This window comes from Malania oleifera, chromosome 6 (genome assembly GCF_029873635.1).
Source record: "Malania oleifera isolate guangnan ecotype guangnan chromosome 6, ASM2987363v1, whole genome shotgun sequence".
NCBI lineage: Eukaryota > Viridiplantae > Streptophyta > Magnoliopsida > Santalales > Ximeniaceae > Malania > Malania oleifera.
Genome location: NC_080422.1, coordinates 25,444,936 through 25,461,672, shown reverse-complemented (window position 1 = coordinate 25,461,672; position 16,737 = coordinate 25,444,936). Strand labels below are relative to the sequence as shown.

Below are 16,737 nucleotides of genomic sequence, written 5' to 3'. Positions count from 1 at the left end.
GTTGACATAACAAAGCTTGTCATATCAATGGAGCAAGGCTAAATCGTATCACCATAGCTATAAAGGAACTTGATGGTGCCATTATCTTTCCTCAAGTTTGTAATTGTAACCATTCTACTTCACTTGTGTGTCTCTCTATGAGAGAGAGAGAGAGAGAGAGAGAGAGAGAGAGAGAGATTTGGGGTTGAGGTCTCAAATGTATAAGCAAAGTAAGTGGTTGGTGGGATGGGGAAGATGAGCAGGAAATCCTTCCTTATTTCTTACTTGGCCTATGCTAGTTGATGAGGGAGAACTCAAAAGTCTTATCCTACACAAAAGGGCTAACCCTCCCTCACCCATCCTCTTGGCCAATCTAATCCTCTTAGTGTGTAGCATCAAAAATAGGCTAAGGACCCTTTGAGTAGCCTAGCCTAGCCACCAAACTAAATGCACCCTAAAAGTATAAGTTTGGGAACATACACTAATATATATATATATGGTGTCTTTCGCTAATTTTCACTAGAAATTTATCTTCCAACATTTCATTGTAAAGTGCTACCTATAAATAGGTGCTACCTAATTTACAAAACAAACTTATGGAAAGTCAATTTTCATTGTAAGAATAGATTTTCCATAAGTCGGTTTTGCTCTTGATGCATGCATTGTATTTACATAAGGTGAAACAAACTTATAGAAAGTTGTTTTTTATTGTAAAAACCGATTTTCCACAAGTCAGTTTTGCTCCCTATGCATGCAACATGTTAGAATTTATGCAAGGTGAAAGTGACTTGTGAAAAGTCGATCCTTACAATGAAAATTGACTTTCCATTAGTTGATTTTTCATACACCATAACGACTTGTCATTTTAGATAAACTGGCTTATGGAAATTCGGTTTCATTGTGACAACCGACTTTCCATAAATGGGTTTCACTTTAGCACAATTCTATAAATAATTTCCCTACTGTCATATAATTATTATTATTATTTAAATATTAATATTTATGTAAAAAACTTGATGCCCTCCTTGCATCACATCTATAAGCTATTTTCATTGCCTGAAGTTCCAGCTTCCATGACGTAGCCCTAAAATACCTATATTTGTAAACATTTAGGAATAAGCAAGAAAATAGTAGAAACATTAATTGAGGTCTTGGAATGATTAGAAATTGAGAAAAATATTAATCTTAATGATATATATATATATTGGTAAGGCAAAGGGGAGGAATCTAGCAAACATAAATCACCAACACACTCACACAGCAAACACAAGGAAATTACGTGGTTCGACTAAACTCTGCCTACATCCACGGAAGAGAGTGTAAGATCAATAAGAGAGATACAAGAAAGGAGGAGTAACACAGCTCAACTCAACTCTCCAAACTAACCTCTCTACCTCACACACAACTTACTCTTCTTCTTCTGAACTCTATAAATTATTCACACACTCACCCTTTACCAAGTAGTGTACAAATAAATATATCAGAGGGGAACATTGAGATGGAGCAGCAATAAAGACAAACTACATGCTCGAGGTTACGCATGCTCCACGAGCTGCAACTTCCCAAGCAACAATAAATGCACCCACATGGGTGGGTCAACAAATCACCCCCTCCAAACATGTGGGGATAACCAAGTGTTTGCTGATGTTGCAACACTGTGACCTCGCCCTAGACTCAAGGCGTCCGCACTCCCTCGAGAGAGTGCCCGCACCCCCTTGCTAAGGTGCACATGCAGGGATCATCTTCTGAATGGTTTCAGTAGATCTAGAAAACCTACTGAATCCGAGCATAACTCCAATTTCTCTCTAGTCACTGTCTTTGTTAACATATCTGCTGGGTTTTGACTGCCAAGGATCTTCACAACGGATAATATCCCTTCATCGAGAAGAGATCTGATGAAGTGATAGCGGAGTCCAATGTGCTTGGTCTTTAAGTGGAATGCTGAATTCTTAGCCAAGTGTATAGCTCTCTGACTGTAACTATACAAAACACTCTTCACCTGCTTGAAACCTAACTTTGTCTACAAACCCTGTAACCATATCATCTCCTTGCTCGATTCTGTCATGGCCACATACTCTGCCTCTGTAGTGGATAGAGCAACGATTTTTTGAATCTGTGATACCCAACTAGCGGCAGTAGCACCTACTGTGAAAACATATCTAGTAGTGGTTCTTATGTGATCTATCTCGTCAGCAAAGTCTACATCTACGTATCCCTACAATGTCATATCACTTTTGCCAAAGCATAAACATTTGTTAATTGTACCTCGGAGATATCGAAATATCCATTTTACCGCTTCCCAGTGGATTTTTCCTGAATTCGACATGAATTTGTTGATGGTTCCTACTGCATGACTGAAATATGGTCTCGTGCAAACCATGGCATATATTAAGCTTCCTACAGCTGAAGCATAAGACATTTTTTCCATTTCTTTCTTCTCTTCCTCTGACTCTGGAGACTGAGTCTTTGATAACTTGAAATGATTGGCTAATGGTGTGCTAACTGCCTAGGATCACTTATGTTGAACCTTTTGAGAATCCACCCGATGTACTCGGCCTGAGACAACTGCAAGGTTTCCTTCTTCTTGTCTCCAGTAATTCTCATCCCAAGCATCTATTTTGCTGGACCCAAGTTTTTCATTTCAAATTTAGTGGACAACTGCCTTTTCAATTTTCTGATCTCGTCCATGTCTGATCTTGCAATTAGCATATCATCAACATAAAGCAAAATAATTATATAACTTGATTTATACCTTTTGAAGTAGTAACAATGATCAACGTTGCATATGCAGTAGTCATTCTTTTGCATGAAGCCGTTAAATTTCTTACACCACTGCCTTGGAGCCTGTTTCAAACCATACAAACTCTTATTCAACTTGCAAACAAGTTTTTCTTTGTCTTTCTCTGCAAAACCTTTAGGTTGGTGCATGTATATCTCCTCCTCTAGATCACCATAAAGAAAAACAGTTCTTACATCTAACTGCTCGAGGTGTAAATTCTCTGCTGCAACAATGCTCAAAACAGTCCAAATGATTATGTGTTTCACAACTGGTGAGAAGATTTCTGAGTAGTCAATACCTTCTATTTGCTGGAAACCTTTGACTAGGAGTCTTGCTTTGTATCTTCTCGAACCATTATGCTCTTCTTTTATACGGTATACCCATTTGTTTTGAAGAGCTTCTTTTCCCTTGGGCAACCTAGCTAGCTCCCAAGTCCTGTTGTCAGTGAGTGATTTCATCTCATCTTTCATTGCAAGTTCCCACTTGCTAGCCTCATCCACCTGACATGCTTCATCATAGCACTCTGGTTCACTTGCATCAGTTAATAACAAATAATCCAAATATCTCCTATTTGGTACATGCGGTCGGGAAAACCTCCTCAGTGTCAGAGTAGGAGTCAGAGTTGGAGTCTGTGGTGCTTCAGAGCACTCCTCTATGACAGATTCCCCTGTCTGGGAATTATCAATAGTCTGTTGTGCCACGTTGCTATTAGTGAAATCATCCAACTCTACAATATCAGGGTTATATAGTGCGAGGTTACTTGATGATGTCGCATCTTTGTACATAACCTTTTCATTAAACAACATCTCGACTTCTGATTATTTTCTTGTTTTAATCATCCCAGATGCGGTAACCAAATTCAACTTCATCATATCCAAGAAATGTGCATTTTTGAGATTTTGGATCAAGCTTGTTCCTAGTTTGATCACTTATATGTACATAAGCAACGCAACCGAAAACTTTTAAATGTGAAAGTTTTACCTCCTTTTTGCTCCATATCTCCTCTGGTAATTGGAACTGCAATGGTACTGATGGACTTCGGTTGATAAGATAAGTAGCTGTGTTGATAGCTTCTACCCAAAACTGCTTTGGTAAACCTGCTTGTAATCGCATACTTCTGGCTCTCACAGTCAAGGTTCCGTTCATTCGTTCCGCTACGCCATTGTGTTGGGCTGTACTTGGCACGGTTCTTTCAAGTCTGATCCCATGCTCGTAGCAAAACCTTTTGAATTCTTTATCTTCATATTCACCACCATTGTCTGATCTCAACTTTTTGATTTTTTAGTATGTTTCATTTTCCACCATGACCTTCCATTTCCTAAAAACATCATACACTTCATATTTATATCTTAAGAAATAAACTCATACCTTTCTAGAATGACCGTCAATAAAGGTGACGAAATATGATTTCCCGCAAATGGATGAAATTGGGCTCGGTCCCCAAACATCAGTGTGCATGAGCTCTAATTTTTCTTCCTTTGGAGTTCTGCCAAATGTCTGAAAGCTAACTCTTTTCTATTTTTTAAGGATGCAACTACCACATTGGTCAATATTAGCTGACTGGAGACCTGATATCTTTCCCTTTGAGTTCATGATTTTCAAACCTTTCTCACTCATGTGACTAAGTCTCTGGTGCCATAGGTTTGAATCTTCATTCCCTGTAGCAACTGAAATAGACATGCGAGCATATGAGGTAATATAAAGAGTACTAGCTTTCTTACAGCGCAAGCATGTGATTGCGCCTTTGGAAACTTTCCAACTATCACCACAAAAGGTTGTAGTGTAACCTTTACTTGCAAGCTGTTCAACAGATATTAAATTTTTCTTGAGATCAAGGATATATCCGACATCAGTCAAACTCCAGGTGGTACCTGTCAAATTTATTTTTGCTTCTCCTTTTCCTGCAATTTCACAAGGTTTGTCATCGCCAAGATAAACATTGCCAAGATTACCGCGTACATACTTGTTAAGCTTTTCTTTGTTGCCTGTTGTATGAAATAAGGGTCCAGAATCTAATACTCAAGACTCTCCTTTTCTTTCCAAAGAGCATAACAGTGCATCTCCTTTTCCTGAAGAAGAGGCAACATTTGCTTCAGTCTTATTTTCTGGCTCCTTCTTCTGGGATCGACATTGATTTTTGTAGTGGTCAATCTTGCCACAATTCCAACATTCGATCTGCTTTTTGTTCTAAGTGTTGTTGGAATTTCCTGGAGCTCTTGATTTGGACCATCTGCTTCTCGATCTTCCACGGTTTTGATTTATGTTTTGATTTCTGCCCCTGGTCTGTTTCTCACCTTGTGCGACCAAGGCACGCCCTTGGAGGTTAACAGTTGACTTTCTGAGGGTGTCAGTATCTTGTAGTGAAGTCATCACTTCTTCCACATTCAAAGTTTTCTTACCAACAAACAATGTTGTGAGAAGACTATCATAAGAAGGTGGTAGAGATGCCATGAGAAGAAGTGTTTTATCTTCTTCTTCAACTTTTACACCAAGACTCATTAACTGGGTTATGATCTTGTCGTAATCATTTATGTGGTCAATAATATTTACCTCTTCTTCCATTTTTAGCTGATAGAGTTTCTTCTTAAAAAATAACTTGTTTGCTAGAGATTTTGACACGTATATCTGTTCTAATTTATTCCATAGCTCAACAGGTGATGATTCATCTAAAACAGAATATTTAACTTCATTTGACAAGTATAAACGAATAGTACTAACCGTTTTCATTTCCATCTCTGCCCAATCATCATCATTGATATTTTCTGACTTCTTACCGACTAGCGGTTTGATCAAGTCACGCTGAATCAAGATATCCTTGATTATACTCTGCCATAAACTGAAATTGTTCCGACCATCAAATTTCTCCACGCTGAACTTAGAAAAATTGTCATCCATTATAAAACAGCAACTTAAAAGTTGATTTTGGCAAAATCAACTGCACCAATGCGTTCGAATCTGCCAAAATAGTTAGGAATAGGTTTGACCCGATATATGTGGGCCCCATAGATGACATGGCAGGAGGGCCCCACTGGTGACGTGGCAAGTGGTCCCTATTGGTGACATAGACAAATTGGATGTGGCGTGTCAGCAAAAAATTTTTTTCCTGCACATTATCTTCTCCAATGCAAAAGAACTCCAAAGCAATTATAATGTGTAAGAAAAAAAAGTTAAGATGTGACCACCCCTTATATATATATATATTAAAAAAAAAAACCTTTATTGTTAATAAAAGAAAACTTCTCCTTTGACTTGCTGGGAAGATTGGAGTTACCTTTTTCCTGCTCCGTCTCTGTACAAAGACACTCTGCTCCACCTCCTTCACAAAAACAATTCTAGTCTTTCACAGACAACCAGATATTGCAACTCGAGGGGCTAGAAGATCAAAGGAGATTAATGGCAGTGCGTAAAAAAAAAAATTCCCTTCCCACCTCTACGAAGTGATTTGCGATCACTGCTCTGAACTCGACATCGCCAAACCCCGAACCCGAAGGTAAGCTCAAATCACACTCCTCACCCTTTCCAGCTCTGATACCAATTGTTAAGGTAAAGGGGAGGAATCTAGCAAACACAAATCACCAACACACTCACACAGTAAACACAAGGAAATTAGTGGTTCGGCCAAACTCGGCCTACATCCACGGAAGAGAGGGAATCTCACTATCAGATCAATTAGAGAGATACAAGAAAAGAGGAGTAACACAGCTCAGCTCAACTCAACTCTCTGAACTAACCTCTCTGCCTCACACACAGCTTACTCTTCTTCTTATGAACTCTGTAAATTATTCACACATTCACCCTTTACCAAGTAGTGTACAAATAAATATATTAGAGGGGAACATTGAGATGGAGTAGCAATAAAGACAAACTACATGTTCGAGGCTGCACATGCTCCACGAGCTGCAACTTCCCAAGCAACAATAAATGTACCCACATGGATGGGTCAACATATATATCACAAATTATTTACTTTCTCACTTTCTTGATTACCAAAGAATGGAAAAATGTAAATTCCTTCGCATTTTCCCCAATATTTTCGGGAGCTAACTGTTTACTTTTTGGCTAAAAAAATTCAAGATTGGTTCATGAAGATGGTTTTTATCATTCTGAAACACAATGTACCAACCCCTCCATAACTGATTGATGCACCAAATTAAGTTCAGTCAAATAAACTCCGAAAAAAAAATATACAAATCACTCGTTGATATAGATCCCCACATTACCATTCACAATCTTTGCTTACAAACCACCATTCCTAGCCATTCCTTTAATTTACCAAAACAGTAAAAACTTGCAATTTGAAACACTATACCCAGTATTCTTGCGCCCTGTAGCTTCAGAAGTTGCATGGACTACTCAATGAAGTCTGAGCTCTCTTCCAGGCTTGAAATTCCATCTTTGTTTTCTGCTGAATGTTGAACCTTGAACAGTTCATTTTGTATAGCAGATAACTTCTCTTCTGATTCACCCTTCAGCAGCTCAACAGCATCAAGCATCGTGGGTCTCTTCTCAGGTTGATTCTGTGCACATGCAAGTGCAACAAAGGCCACTCTTTTGAGCTCTGCTTCCACAAACTTCCCATTCAGCTTTGGGTCTGCTAGTTCATCAAACTTACTCTCGTAGGCTAATGGCATGGCCCAATCGGCGATTGTGCGTTTGATTGTTGTGCTGAGTTTCTCAATGGGCCTCTTGCCACTGGCAAGTTCTAACAAAAGAATGCCAAAGCTGTAGACATCACAACTCTCTGATGCCTTTCCCAACATAGCATATTCAGGGGCAAGGTAGCCAAGGGTACCCTTAACTCTGGTTGTTACATGTGTTGCACCATCAGGGACAAGCTTTGCGAATCCAAAATCAGCAACCTGAGCCTTGAAATCTGAATCCAGCAATACATTGCTCGCTTTAATGTCTCTGTGGATTATATGTGGTGTTGAGTGGTGGTGAAGATAACTGGATCAAATAAAATGAGTGGTTAATATGACAATTAAGAAAGTGTAGGGAGAGATTTGGTTCAATACTTACGCAATGCCCTCAGCAGCTCCAATTGCAATATTCATCCGTCGCTTCCAGTCAAGAAGGCATTCCGCTGAGTGCTGGCCATGCAGATGAGAAAGCAAGCTCAAATTTGGCATGTAATCATAAACAATCAATCGTTCTTGCCCTTCAGCACAATAGCCACGTAGGCTCAGTAGATTCTTGTGCCGGACTCGTGCAAGGATCTCAACCTCAACAGCAAACTCCATCTCTGCTTTGTCACTCCAAACCTTCAACCTTTTAACAGCAATCTACATATACATTTCTCCTTGGTAAATGTAAGCAATCTATGCATAAACAAGCATGAAGTCCAGTAGCGGATGAATGGCCAGTTGATTCCATAAGCAACTAACCAAACAGTGTGTTATTGAACTGATATGGTACATTAGATAATGAGTCAGTTCCACAGCCTATCGGAGAGGGAATACATCTCAATTTACCAACTGCATTATTTTACCGGAAAAATCCACAATATTAGGATTTTTTATTTCATGTTTTAGATTTTGTTTTTGTGTTTTTTTTTGGTGGTACTAATGTGACAATGGACAAAACTGCAATCAGGTAACAATGTGACTTGGGCATATTTTCTCAAGACTAAACAGCAGCCCTAAAGATACGTTTTATATATATATATCACAAATTATAGCTACAACTCACTTCTTCCATTCTTAGTTATTTTATAGTCATTGCCACATGAACAATAGACCCACACACATATTTGTTAGCAAATAGGTGCACATTGGACCAAGGGCCAAAGGCAGTGGCACTATGAGCTACGGTCCAACTGTTCAATGACAGCCAGAATAAGAAACTTGTTAATCCAACATACTAGTATAGCACAACACATTTACAAAAGTGACTTGGAAATTGACTCAGTTATCTTTCCTTCATGTTTTTGTTTATTTTTTATTTTTATTTTTTGTTCTTGTTCTTGTTTTTGTTTTTGTTTTCTTCTCAATAATATAAGAAAGTATATTAGATGGGGAGAAAAGAAGGTACAACATGCAGGGACAAGGAATCCACAAAAAAAAAACAGAAAAAAAAAAAAAAAAAACCAAAGATCGCACCATGAAACTTGACAAAATTAACCTAGAAAAACCCCTTTTCAGACCCCTTCCATCACAATTTACCCAGCTCTTCAAATTTGCTAGTTCCCTTTAACCCTTCAATTTACAACTTCCACCACCATCCAAGCAAACCTCATTTCCTCCAATATCACTCCACTTAAAATTCAACTAATCCAAAATATTTTTAAGCTTCTAAGCCCTTGGGAATTTCCTCCATAGGAGTAGGCAATATTCAATCCCTATATTGTAAATTGTCGACCAAACCATCATTTTCAAAAATCCACACTCCCTCCAAACCTTCCAACGGGGAAGGATGAACATAAGATAAAACTCCTACTTCATCGCAAGAATCAGAAATGTACCCATATTGTTTTGAAGCTCATCTAACAACAAACCCCCACCACAATCAATTCACTAAAAATCATCACTTTCTGAATCTGAAAAATCCTCCCATTTCTTTACCTCCTTTTCTTATCTTTCCCCGTTGCTACACCCAACATCCTTTGTAAGAGTCTTCCACTATATTAAGTTCTCCTCTAGCGTCTCACCTTAAAAACTTTGTCCCTGTCACACCAGAATTCTCTCTTTTTTTATCAAACACCTTCCTCATCTTGGCACCCATACAAGCTGTCTTCCGACAAGCATACACCTTGCTACACTCAACTGTCAAAACTCGGACACAAGATATCATCAACCTCCCCCATAACTGCTCCTGATTTTTAACATCTTACCACCCCATTTTTTCAACTCTTTTCCAGGCTGGTTACATTTTTAATACCACGGTCTAATTCTAACTCTGAACGATTAATATTCTTCGAAATTTGGAGTGCTGGAAACTGGGAGTGAAGTCTAACATCATACTTCCCCCTGCTCATTTCCTGAGCTCTAAGGATTGCAATCTGGTCCTTTCCATTTTTGAAATCCGGCACTGACTTACTGATTCCCCATTTCCCTGTCCAGCATCCTGACTTTCTCCACTTACCTTCCGTATGGAGCCCAAGGAATGACAACCTCACTTAGACTGCTCGCTAGAGCCCAACTTAGATTACCTAAGCCTTGGGCTTGCTCAAGTAAATGACCCAGTTTATAGAAAAACGAAATACCTCTCTGTCATTTAGTTGGGCCAGGTCTAAAACTAAAAACATACCTGCTGGCCCATTTCTCTCATCCTCCCCCCTAAAACTAGCAACCCCTGAGAAGAGCATATTCCCCATCAGAACTCTAGCTTCCTTCTAAGGAAATTCCGACTGATTAACGATGATTGCTGTCTTCAAAAGTCCAGCATTCTTCTTCTGAATCCTAGCCTCTTTCTCAGACAGGTCCCGCTGGTTAGCGGCAACTGTTGTCATTGAAAGCCCAGCCTTGTTCATCTGAACCACACCACCACACCTACAGCACCCGCCTTCCCTTTCAGCCATCATAACTTGATCTCCAAAAAGAGCTTGACAGTTGCAACTCTCGTCTTCACCTATATTGCCTTCCAGCACGACCTGCCTCCACGATCTGATGTGTGGATAACCATCTGCAGCTACACCACCCAAATCTTTCTGTAACTCCTTCACAAGTTCACAGAAAACACTTGCAAAGCTTTGCTATCCATCACTCTTTGTGCCACTAGGAATGAACACGGAAAAATCTCTCACGTTTCCATCCCAACCCCAACACCAGGAACTTGCCCACCTTCGTCCACCTGATTAACAACTCGTAATTTGTAATACCCTTGCGAAAGCTCCGAAAACCCCTCTCCATCTGACCAAAAACCGACAACCCATCAAAAAACCATGATACAACCTCTTCTGACAACCTTACCCATCTGTTACGAATGGTGTTGTTCTCGACCATGAGCAAAGAATGAGCTCCCCTTGCCCTAGTCCAAATGCAGATAGAAGGATTTTCCTTAGATCTGAATTGCTTGGTTCATCATATCTACACACCAGGCTTCATTGTAGCATACACATGAGAGCGGGAGAAGATCTTTTTCATGAGAGGGATAGAGAGGGAGGGAGAGAGCCTTCAATGAAAATTTTATAAATTTAATGTTTTCACATGTAAATTTTAGTCCATAAAAATTAGAAAGAAAGAACAAAAAGGTGGATCATAACTGTATTAACATTGGCTCAAGCAAGATCAGATTAATAATAATAATAAAATTGATCAAGTTAAACTGTAATGGCATCAAGGACATCATTCCCCGTTTCATAAAATTTAATCTTCTCCTGTTCTTTATGCAATTACCAAGTGCAATGTACATGAATTCATTTTTCTCATGCATCAAAAATATATATCCCCTAGGATCTAAGCATCTACTCATACCCTATTTAAAACTAGCAACTTCAAATAGATTTGTCACCTAGTAATTTATATTTTCAGTTCATCTAACAAATAAGATCAATTTTCTCAAAAAAAAAAAAAAAAAGGAAAAAAAAATTCAAATTGCATAATTTATGTCATGTGAACCTATTCAGAGTAGTGATCCCTCCCCCACCACCTACCCTGCCCCCCCTAATTTGTTGGCAATAACAAAGAACTATATTAAGATAAAAAAAAAACGATGCAAATACAAAAACAAGGCAACCTCAAACAAACAGAAGATACAAAAAAAATTAAAATTAAAAAACCACCAAAATAAACACCAAAGAACCAGTGAAGAAAATCTGTTCAATCTCACATGTTGAACTCCTAAAAAAATAATTTCTAGAAACACCGTGAGAAAGACCACTCTGCATCGTATAAGAGTAGGAGTAGCAGAGCCCTTCAAATCCTAGCAATGTGCTCCAACCAAATATACCAAATGGCCGCAAAAATTACGGCCTAGCCTAAAGGTTTGATATTGTGTTTTAGTGGTTGGAATGTGATGGGCATCTGCTCAAATTCCAGCTTTTTCTATTTGTTCTTTTTATATTATTGGTAATGTATGCTTGATATCAAAGAATATTAAAAAGGGCTTCTTCCCTCTTTTCTGAAGGCCACCAAGCTATTCCGTTGTAGGGCTTCCAACAAAGAATGGATGTTTATAAATTATAACAAATAGAAAAAAGAATTGTTCCATGAACATCAGAATTTCAAAAATACATCCCTTAAATGTATTAATCAAGTAAAATTGCTTTACCATATTATGGAGCCAAAAAAAAAAAAATCATTCACTTAGTAAAAAATGGAACTAAATTCTCAATCAAACCCAAATCATGTTTCTAGCAAAAAAAAAAAAAAGCAGTTAAAACCAAGTTACCATATAAGTTGTGTCAGCACATATTTCAGGTTCCACTTCAACCAAAACATTTAAAAAATGAAAATTGTCCCTTCATAAGCACATTTCCAAGTGCCTTAAAACTGTTTAAAACTACTGCAACAAGTTCAGATTACAAAGTACTGAGGAAGGGGAGGACACAATGCAATCGCAAAGGAATTCAGCACCACAGAGAGGACTTTTCTATTAGGGAGTAAAAGAAGGCACAAAACATGCCTCCAAGTAAATTGAGCACAGCGTGTGCAAGTGATTGCAAAGAACATTGTGTCAATGAGCAACTTAGGGCTAGTTAAATGATGTTTTAGGTGATGGAAGTGTATCTTCAAACTTTAGGAACAATTAGGCTGCCAAAGGCTAGAGAAAAAATATTGAAAAGCACTAGCAGCCAGAAAGAGACGCACACGGATCCTTTACTCACAATAGGTCCCAGTGTCTCCTCTTAAAAGGCCAACAACTAGGTTTGCTACACAAAGATAACTGAATGGATTTTAAACATAATGGGAATGCAAAATACTTAAAAGATTGATCTTCAGTTGCATGAGGTTGCTTTCATAGTTTTTCGTTTTTCCCCATTTTTTTCCCACCCAAATTTCAAGTACTGTTCATTAAGCAGAGTAATATCTTCCTCCCTGGATATATTTTTGGTGGCATCTGCATCGGGTAAAGAAGCTTCAGCCTCCTCTTGCTATTATGAAAAGGACAAAGGAGCTTTCTGAAACGTGAATTTTGAGGATGGTGCAAGATTGAGAGCTGGTACTGTTCTAAAAATTCTTTGACCACATGTAGACCTTAGAGCTCAAAGGGAAGATATAATTAAATGGGTGTTGGACAATGGCCCACTGTTAAAACTTATTAAAAGAATATCATTCAAGTTGAAGGTGATGGGGGGGCAACAGTAGTTCTGCTGGAGGATGATTGTAACACCATCAGTCCAAGCATCTGGCTTTCAGGCTTTGGAAGCAACTTGTGAAGAGTGTTAACTTCAGAAAACCTGCAGAAAACAGGGTGGTATTGACTACCAAGGAGAGGAAAAGATCAATCAATATTATTCCTAACTCCATCTTTTAGAACGTGTGAAGGAAAGAAACAGGAGGGTTTTGAGGGTATAGAGCTAATTAGTAGGGTTGACAGAGGTGAAACAATCAACTAGAACTCAGAAGTGTTGCCCAGGATACAGTAAGAGGTCTTAATCAACATGTTTAATCAACATTTTTTTTTTCTTGTGTTCATCTATTTATTAAATAAATTGCTTCCAATACATTGTTCATATGTTGGTTTGAGTTTTTCTTTTCTGTGCCCATGGATTCCTTGAGACCAATTTTGTACTCGAAGTTTTTTGTTTTATTTTATTTTACTTTTTTATTTTTAACAAGGCATATATATATATAAAATATGAAAATTTCCATGTGTGAGATGCTAAAGGAAAAATTAGCATTAAATGATTCTGCTAAGAACTTTTGACTACAATTGTGAAGTTATTGGTCAAGCAAATGACAAACTGACATCAACTGGAGCAAGTTAGTTATGAATACAGAGCAAATTCCATAATCATTGCCTCAAATATTTTTTTTATCTACTCCATAAATCACTCTTCTATAAACAAGAACACAGACGGGCACGCTCACATATATATAATCATAATCCTGAAAGACAAAGACTCCAAGCCTGAAGCGTTAACAACAACCAAGCTTTAAGTCCCAACCAAGTGGGGTCTACTGCATGAATCATTTTCTACCTGTGTACACAATCTTGGTCAATATTCTCTAAAATTTAAGGGTTGTTAAATCTTTACTCATTATCTCATTTCAAATTATTTTAGGTCTACTCCTACACTTTCTATTACCACAAATAATAACTAGATTACTCCTCCTCATTGATGCATTATTTGGCCTACATTGCAGCTGCCCAAACCATCTCAGCCACCCCTCCTTATCTTATTTTGTGTTATGCCTAACTTACCACGAATGTGTTCATTCCTTTATTTATCTTTTAATGATACACCACTCATCCACCCACCCTTAGCATTCTAATTTTTAAAAACTTTTACTTTTTTGATACATTGTTTCTTATTTTCCCAACATTCTAGGTTAACATAGTTGGCATATAGTCATCCTATAAAACTTTTCTTTTAATTTTAAGGGTATTCTACAATCACACAACACACCTGAAGCACTTCTCCATTTATGCAACCTGCTTTAATTCTATGCATAACATCTTCTTCATTTCCTCTTTTATCTTGCATAATAGATCCAATGTATCAAAATCTACTAGTGCTATTAATTTTTTTGACCAATTTCACATATTCTATCTTATTGTACATTAAAACCTCCGGACTCTAAAGTTTTCCCCCAGAATTCTAACTCAGATTCTACTCCACCCTAGTTTTATCGATCAAGACAATACCGTTTGTAGACAACATACACACACCATGGAACCTCATTTTGAACAACATACACACACCATGGAACCTCATTTTGAATACTTCTAATAAGTTCATCCATCACTAATGCAAAAAGATAAAGGGATCAAAGACTTGAAGGAGACCCTTGATGTATACCTATTATGATTAGAAATTCCCTAGACTCTCCATTTATAGTCTCGTAGAATTTTCCTAGGTACTGTCTCAGTATATCCAAGCCTGAATTTTTGGGAGATAAAATAGGTCCCCATCCTAAATCCCTATTCCCTAATACAAATAAATACCTAAAAGAAGTTTAGAATCTCAATAAGGACTTGCAATGTAAAAATGGTCTCTCAAATCTCAATGACATTCCATTCTTTTTTCAGAACAAAATAAATTCTAGGGAAATGTGTGGTTCATGAAATAAATCATGCATAACATGCATTCACATAGAAAGAAATGTATGCCACCATTCACACTATTTTTGATCATTAAGTGCTACTACTTGTTTCGATATGGTAGCAATATATTCCACACTGAAATATAACTGAAAACATAACTAGAGTTTCTGCCCCTTTACTGTGCCACAATTCGTAATAGAACCACACACCAGGAAAATAGATCATGCTGCAATAGCACCATTGAAAAACCTTATCCCCAACGGACCTATAAATCTCTCAATTCTCTCAAAGGTTAAAGAAAAAGGTCCATCAGATTCAAAACTTGAAGTCTTCATCGAAGGAAAAAATCTAATCAGGTATATACATAAACATAACCCCCATGAATATATCCACAATACATTTCCTTTTAAGTCTCGAGTTTTAACATAACTTACCGGTTTAGTCAAAATAAAACCTATTGATCATTGCTTTATAGTAAGAGAAACTTTCCTTTATCAATTAATAAGACTTCCTCAATTTTCAATAAGTCGTCAGCAAAATCACATTCGCAACGAAATTTTTTGAAAAAAGAGAAAATAGAAACCTGTTTATACCTGTGATCCGTCCCATAGCTGTCCCCAGTAAACGCTGCCAAAAGCCCCTTCTCCCAGCTTGTTGTCGTAGTTAAAATTGTTTGTAGCAGCATGCAATTCCTTCAAAGAAAATATCCTCCAACTTGGCTCCTTTTTCCCTCGCTCCTTCCTATACAATTGATTTTCTACCCATCAAACTAACATTGACAGAGGAAACAAATAAATTGAGCAAAACCAAAATGCAGTACCTTCTTAGTGAAAAGAAAAATCGAGGAAAACAAGAACAGTTGAAAAGTTAACCCTATATTTTTCCGTCTTTCAGCCAAAAAGAACCTATCAATACAGTTGGGTCTTTCACAATTATTATTAGAATTTAAAGCATGGACTTTCTCGGCGACTAAACAGCCGGAATTGTAAAATTTCACTGTTTGCCTTCTCTTTTCCTCAATTTTCTCAGCAACCAACCAACCAACCAATCATTAAACAAATTCCTCAAACCCAACCCATAACCAATACTAGCTTCGAATGATCGATGATGAACTTACCGATCCGACCCATCTAAACAACAAAACATAGAGCAGAAAGCCATTTTTCCCATCTTCGTCTCTTCCCTTCTGTCCTCCGCTCTTCGTCTCTATTCTTCTTCTTGGTCTTCTGCTTCTGGGTCTTCACGAGAGTTGAGATGCGAATCGTAACGCCTTTCGGCGAGGAGACATTTCGCCGAGAAATAAAAGAAGAAGAAGCGGCGTATGTCGCGCTTTGAAGGAAGCAGGCGGTCGTGTTGCGTTCCAAAACCGACTTTGACACTGGCGTGTCTGTGAAGAGACTCTTTTGAGAGTAGAGAGAGAGAGAGAAGACTTCTTCTCGAAGCAGAGAGCTTTTTGTTTGTTTGTTTTGTTTCTTTGTATGGTCACTACCCACTCTGTTAAATGGCCCCCCATTCCTTATTACCACTCCTTTGTCTGGCCTACACATTTTTTATTATTATTATTATTATTATTATTATCCTCTTTCTATATCTATACTATTCTAAAAATAAACATTGGACCGCTTTGTGTTATTTCGAAAAATATCAAATTTATCCTTACAACTACTAATAATTATTTTAAAATATTCATTTAACTACTCATAACTTTTTTAAAATACCCTTATAATTATGTCAAATTTATTCTTATAACTATTTATAATTATTTCAAAAGACCCGTATAACTATCTACAACTATCTTAAAATGTATTTATACTATTTAATTTTTTTTATTA

At 37.6% G+C, this 16,737-nt stretch overlaps 1 protein-coding gene across 1 annotated transcript; it reads right to left on the bottom strand.

Moving 5' to 3' along the window:
- Window positions 1–6,833: 6,833 nt before the first annotated feature.
- LOC131157293 (PTI1-like tyrosine-protein kinase At3g15890) lies at window positions 6,834–16,397 on the bottom strand. Its single transcript, XM_058111334.1, has 4 exons — window positions 16,023–16,397; window positions 15,499–15,646; window positions 7,778–8,040; window positions 6,834–7,705 (listed from the first exon to the last, which is right to left on the bottom strand). The coding sequence occupies exons 1-4, from the start codon at window positions 16,073–16,075 to the stop codon at window positions 7,108–7,110; spliced, it is 1,062 nt and encodes a 353-aa protein (XP_057967317.1). The 5' UTR covers window positions 16,076–16,397; the 3' UTR covers window positions 6,834–7,107.
- Window positions 16,398–16,737: the final 340 nt, after the last annotated feature.

Excerpts from the sequence above, each read along its gene's own strand:
- LOC131157293 (XM_058111334.1), bottom strand. The coding sequence starts at position 16,075 with ATGGGAAAAATGGCTTTCTGCTCTATGTTTTGTTGTTTAGATGGGTCG. Across the intron at positions 15,647-16,022 it reads TGTTTAGATGGGTCGGATCG|GAAGGAGCGAGGGAAAAAGG; the intron begins GTAAGTTCATCA and ends TCAATTGTATAG. Across the intron at positions 7,706-7,777 it reads GGAGCTGCTGAGGGCATTGC|TTATCTTCACCACCACTCAA; the intron begins GTAAGTATTGAA and ends TATTTGATCCAG.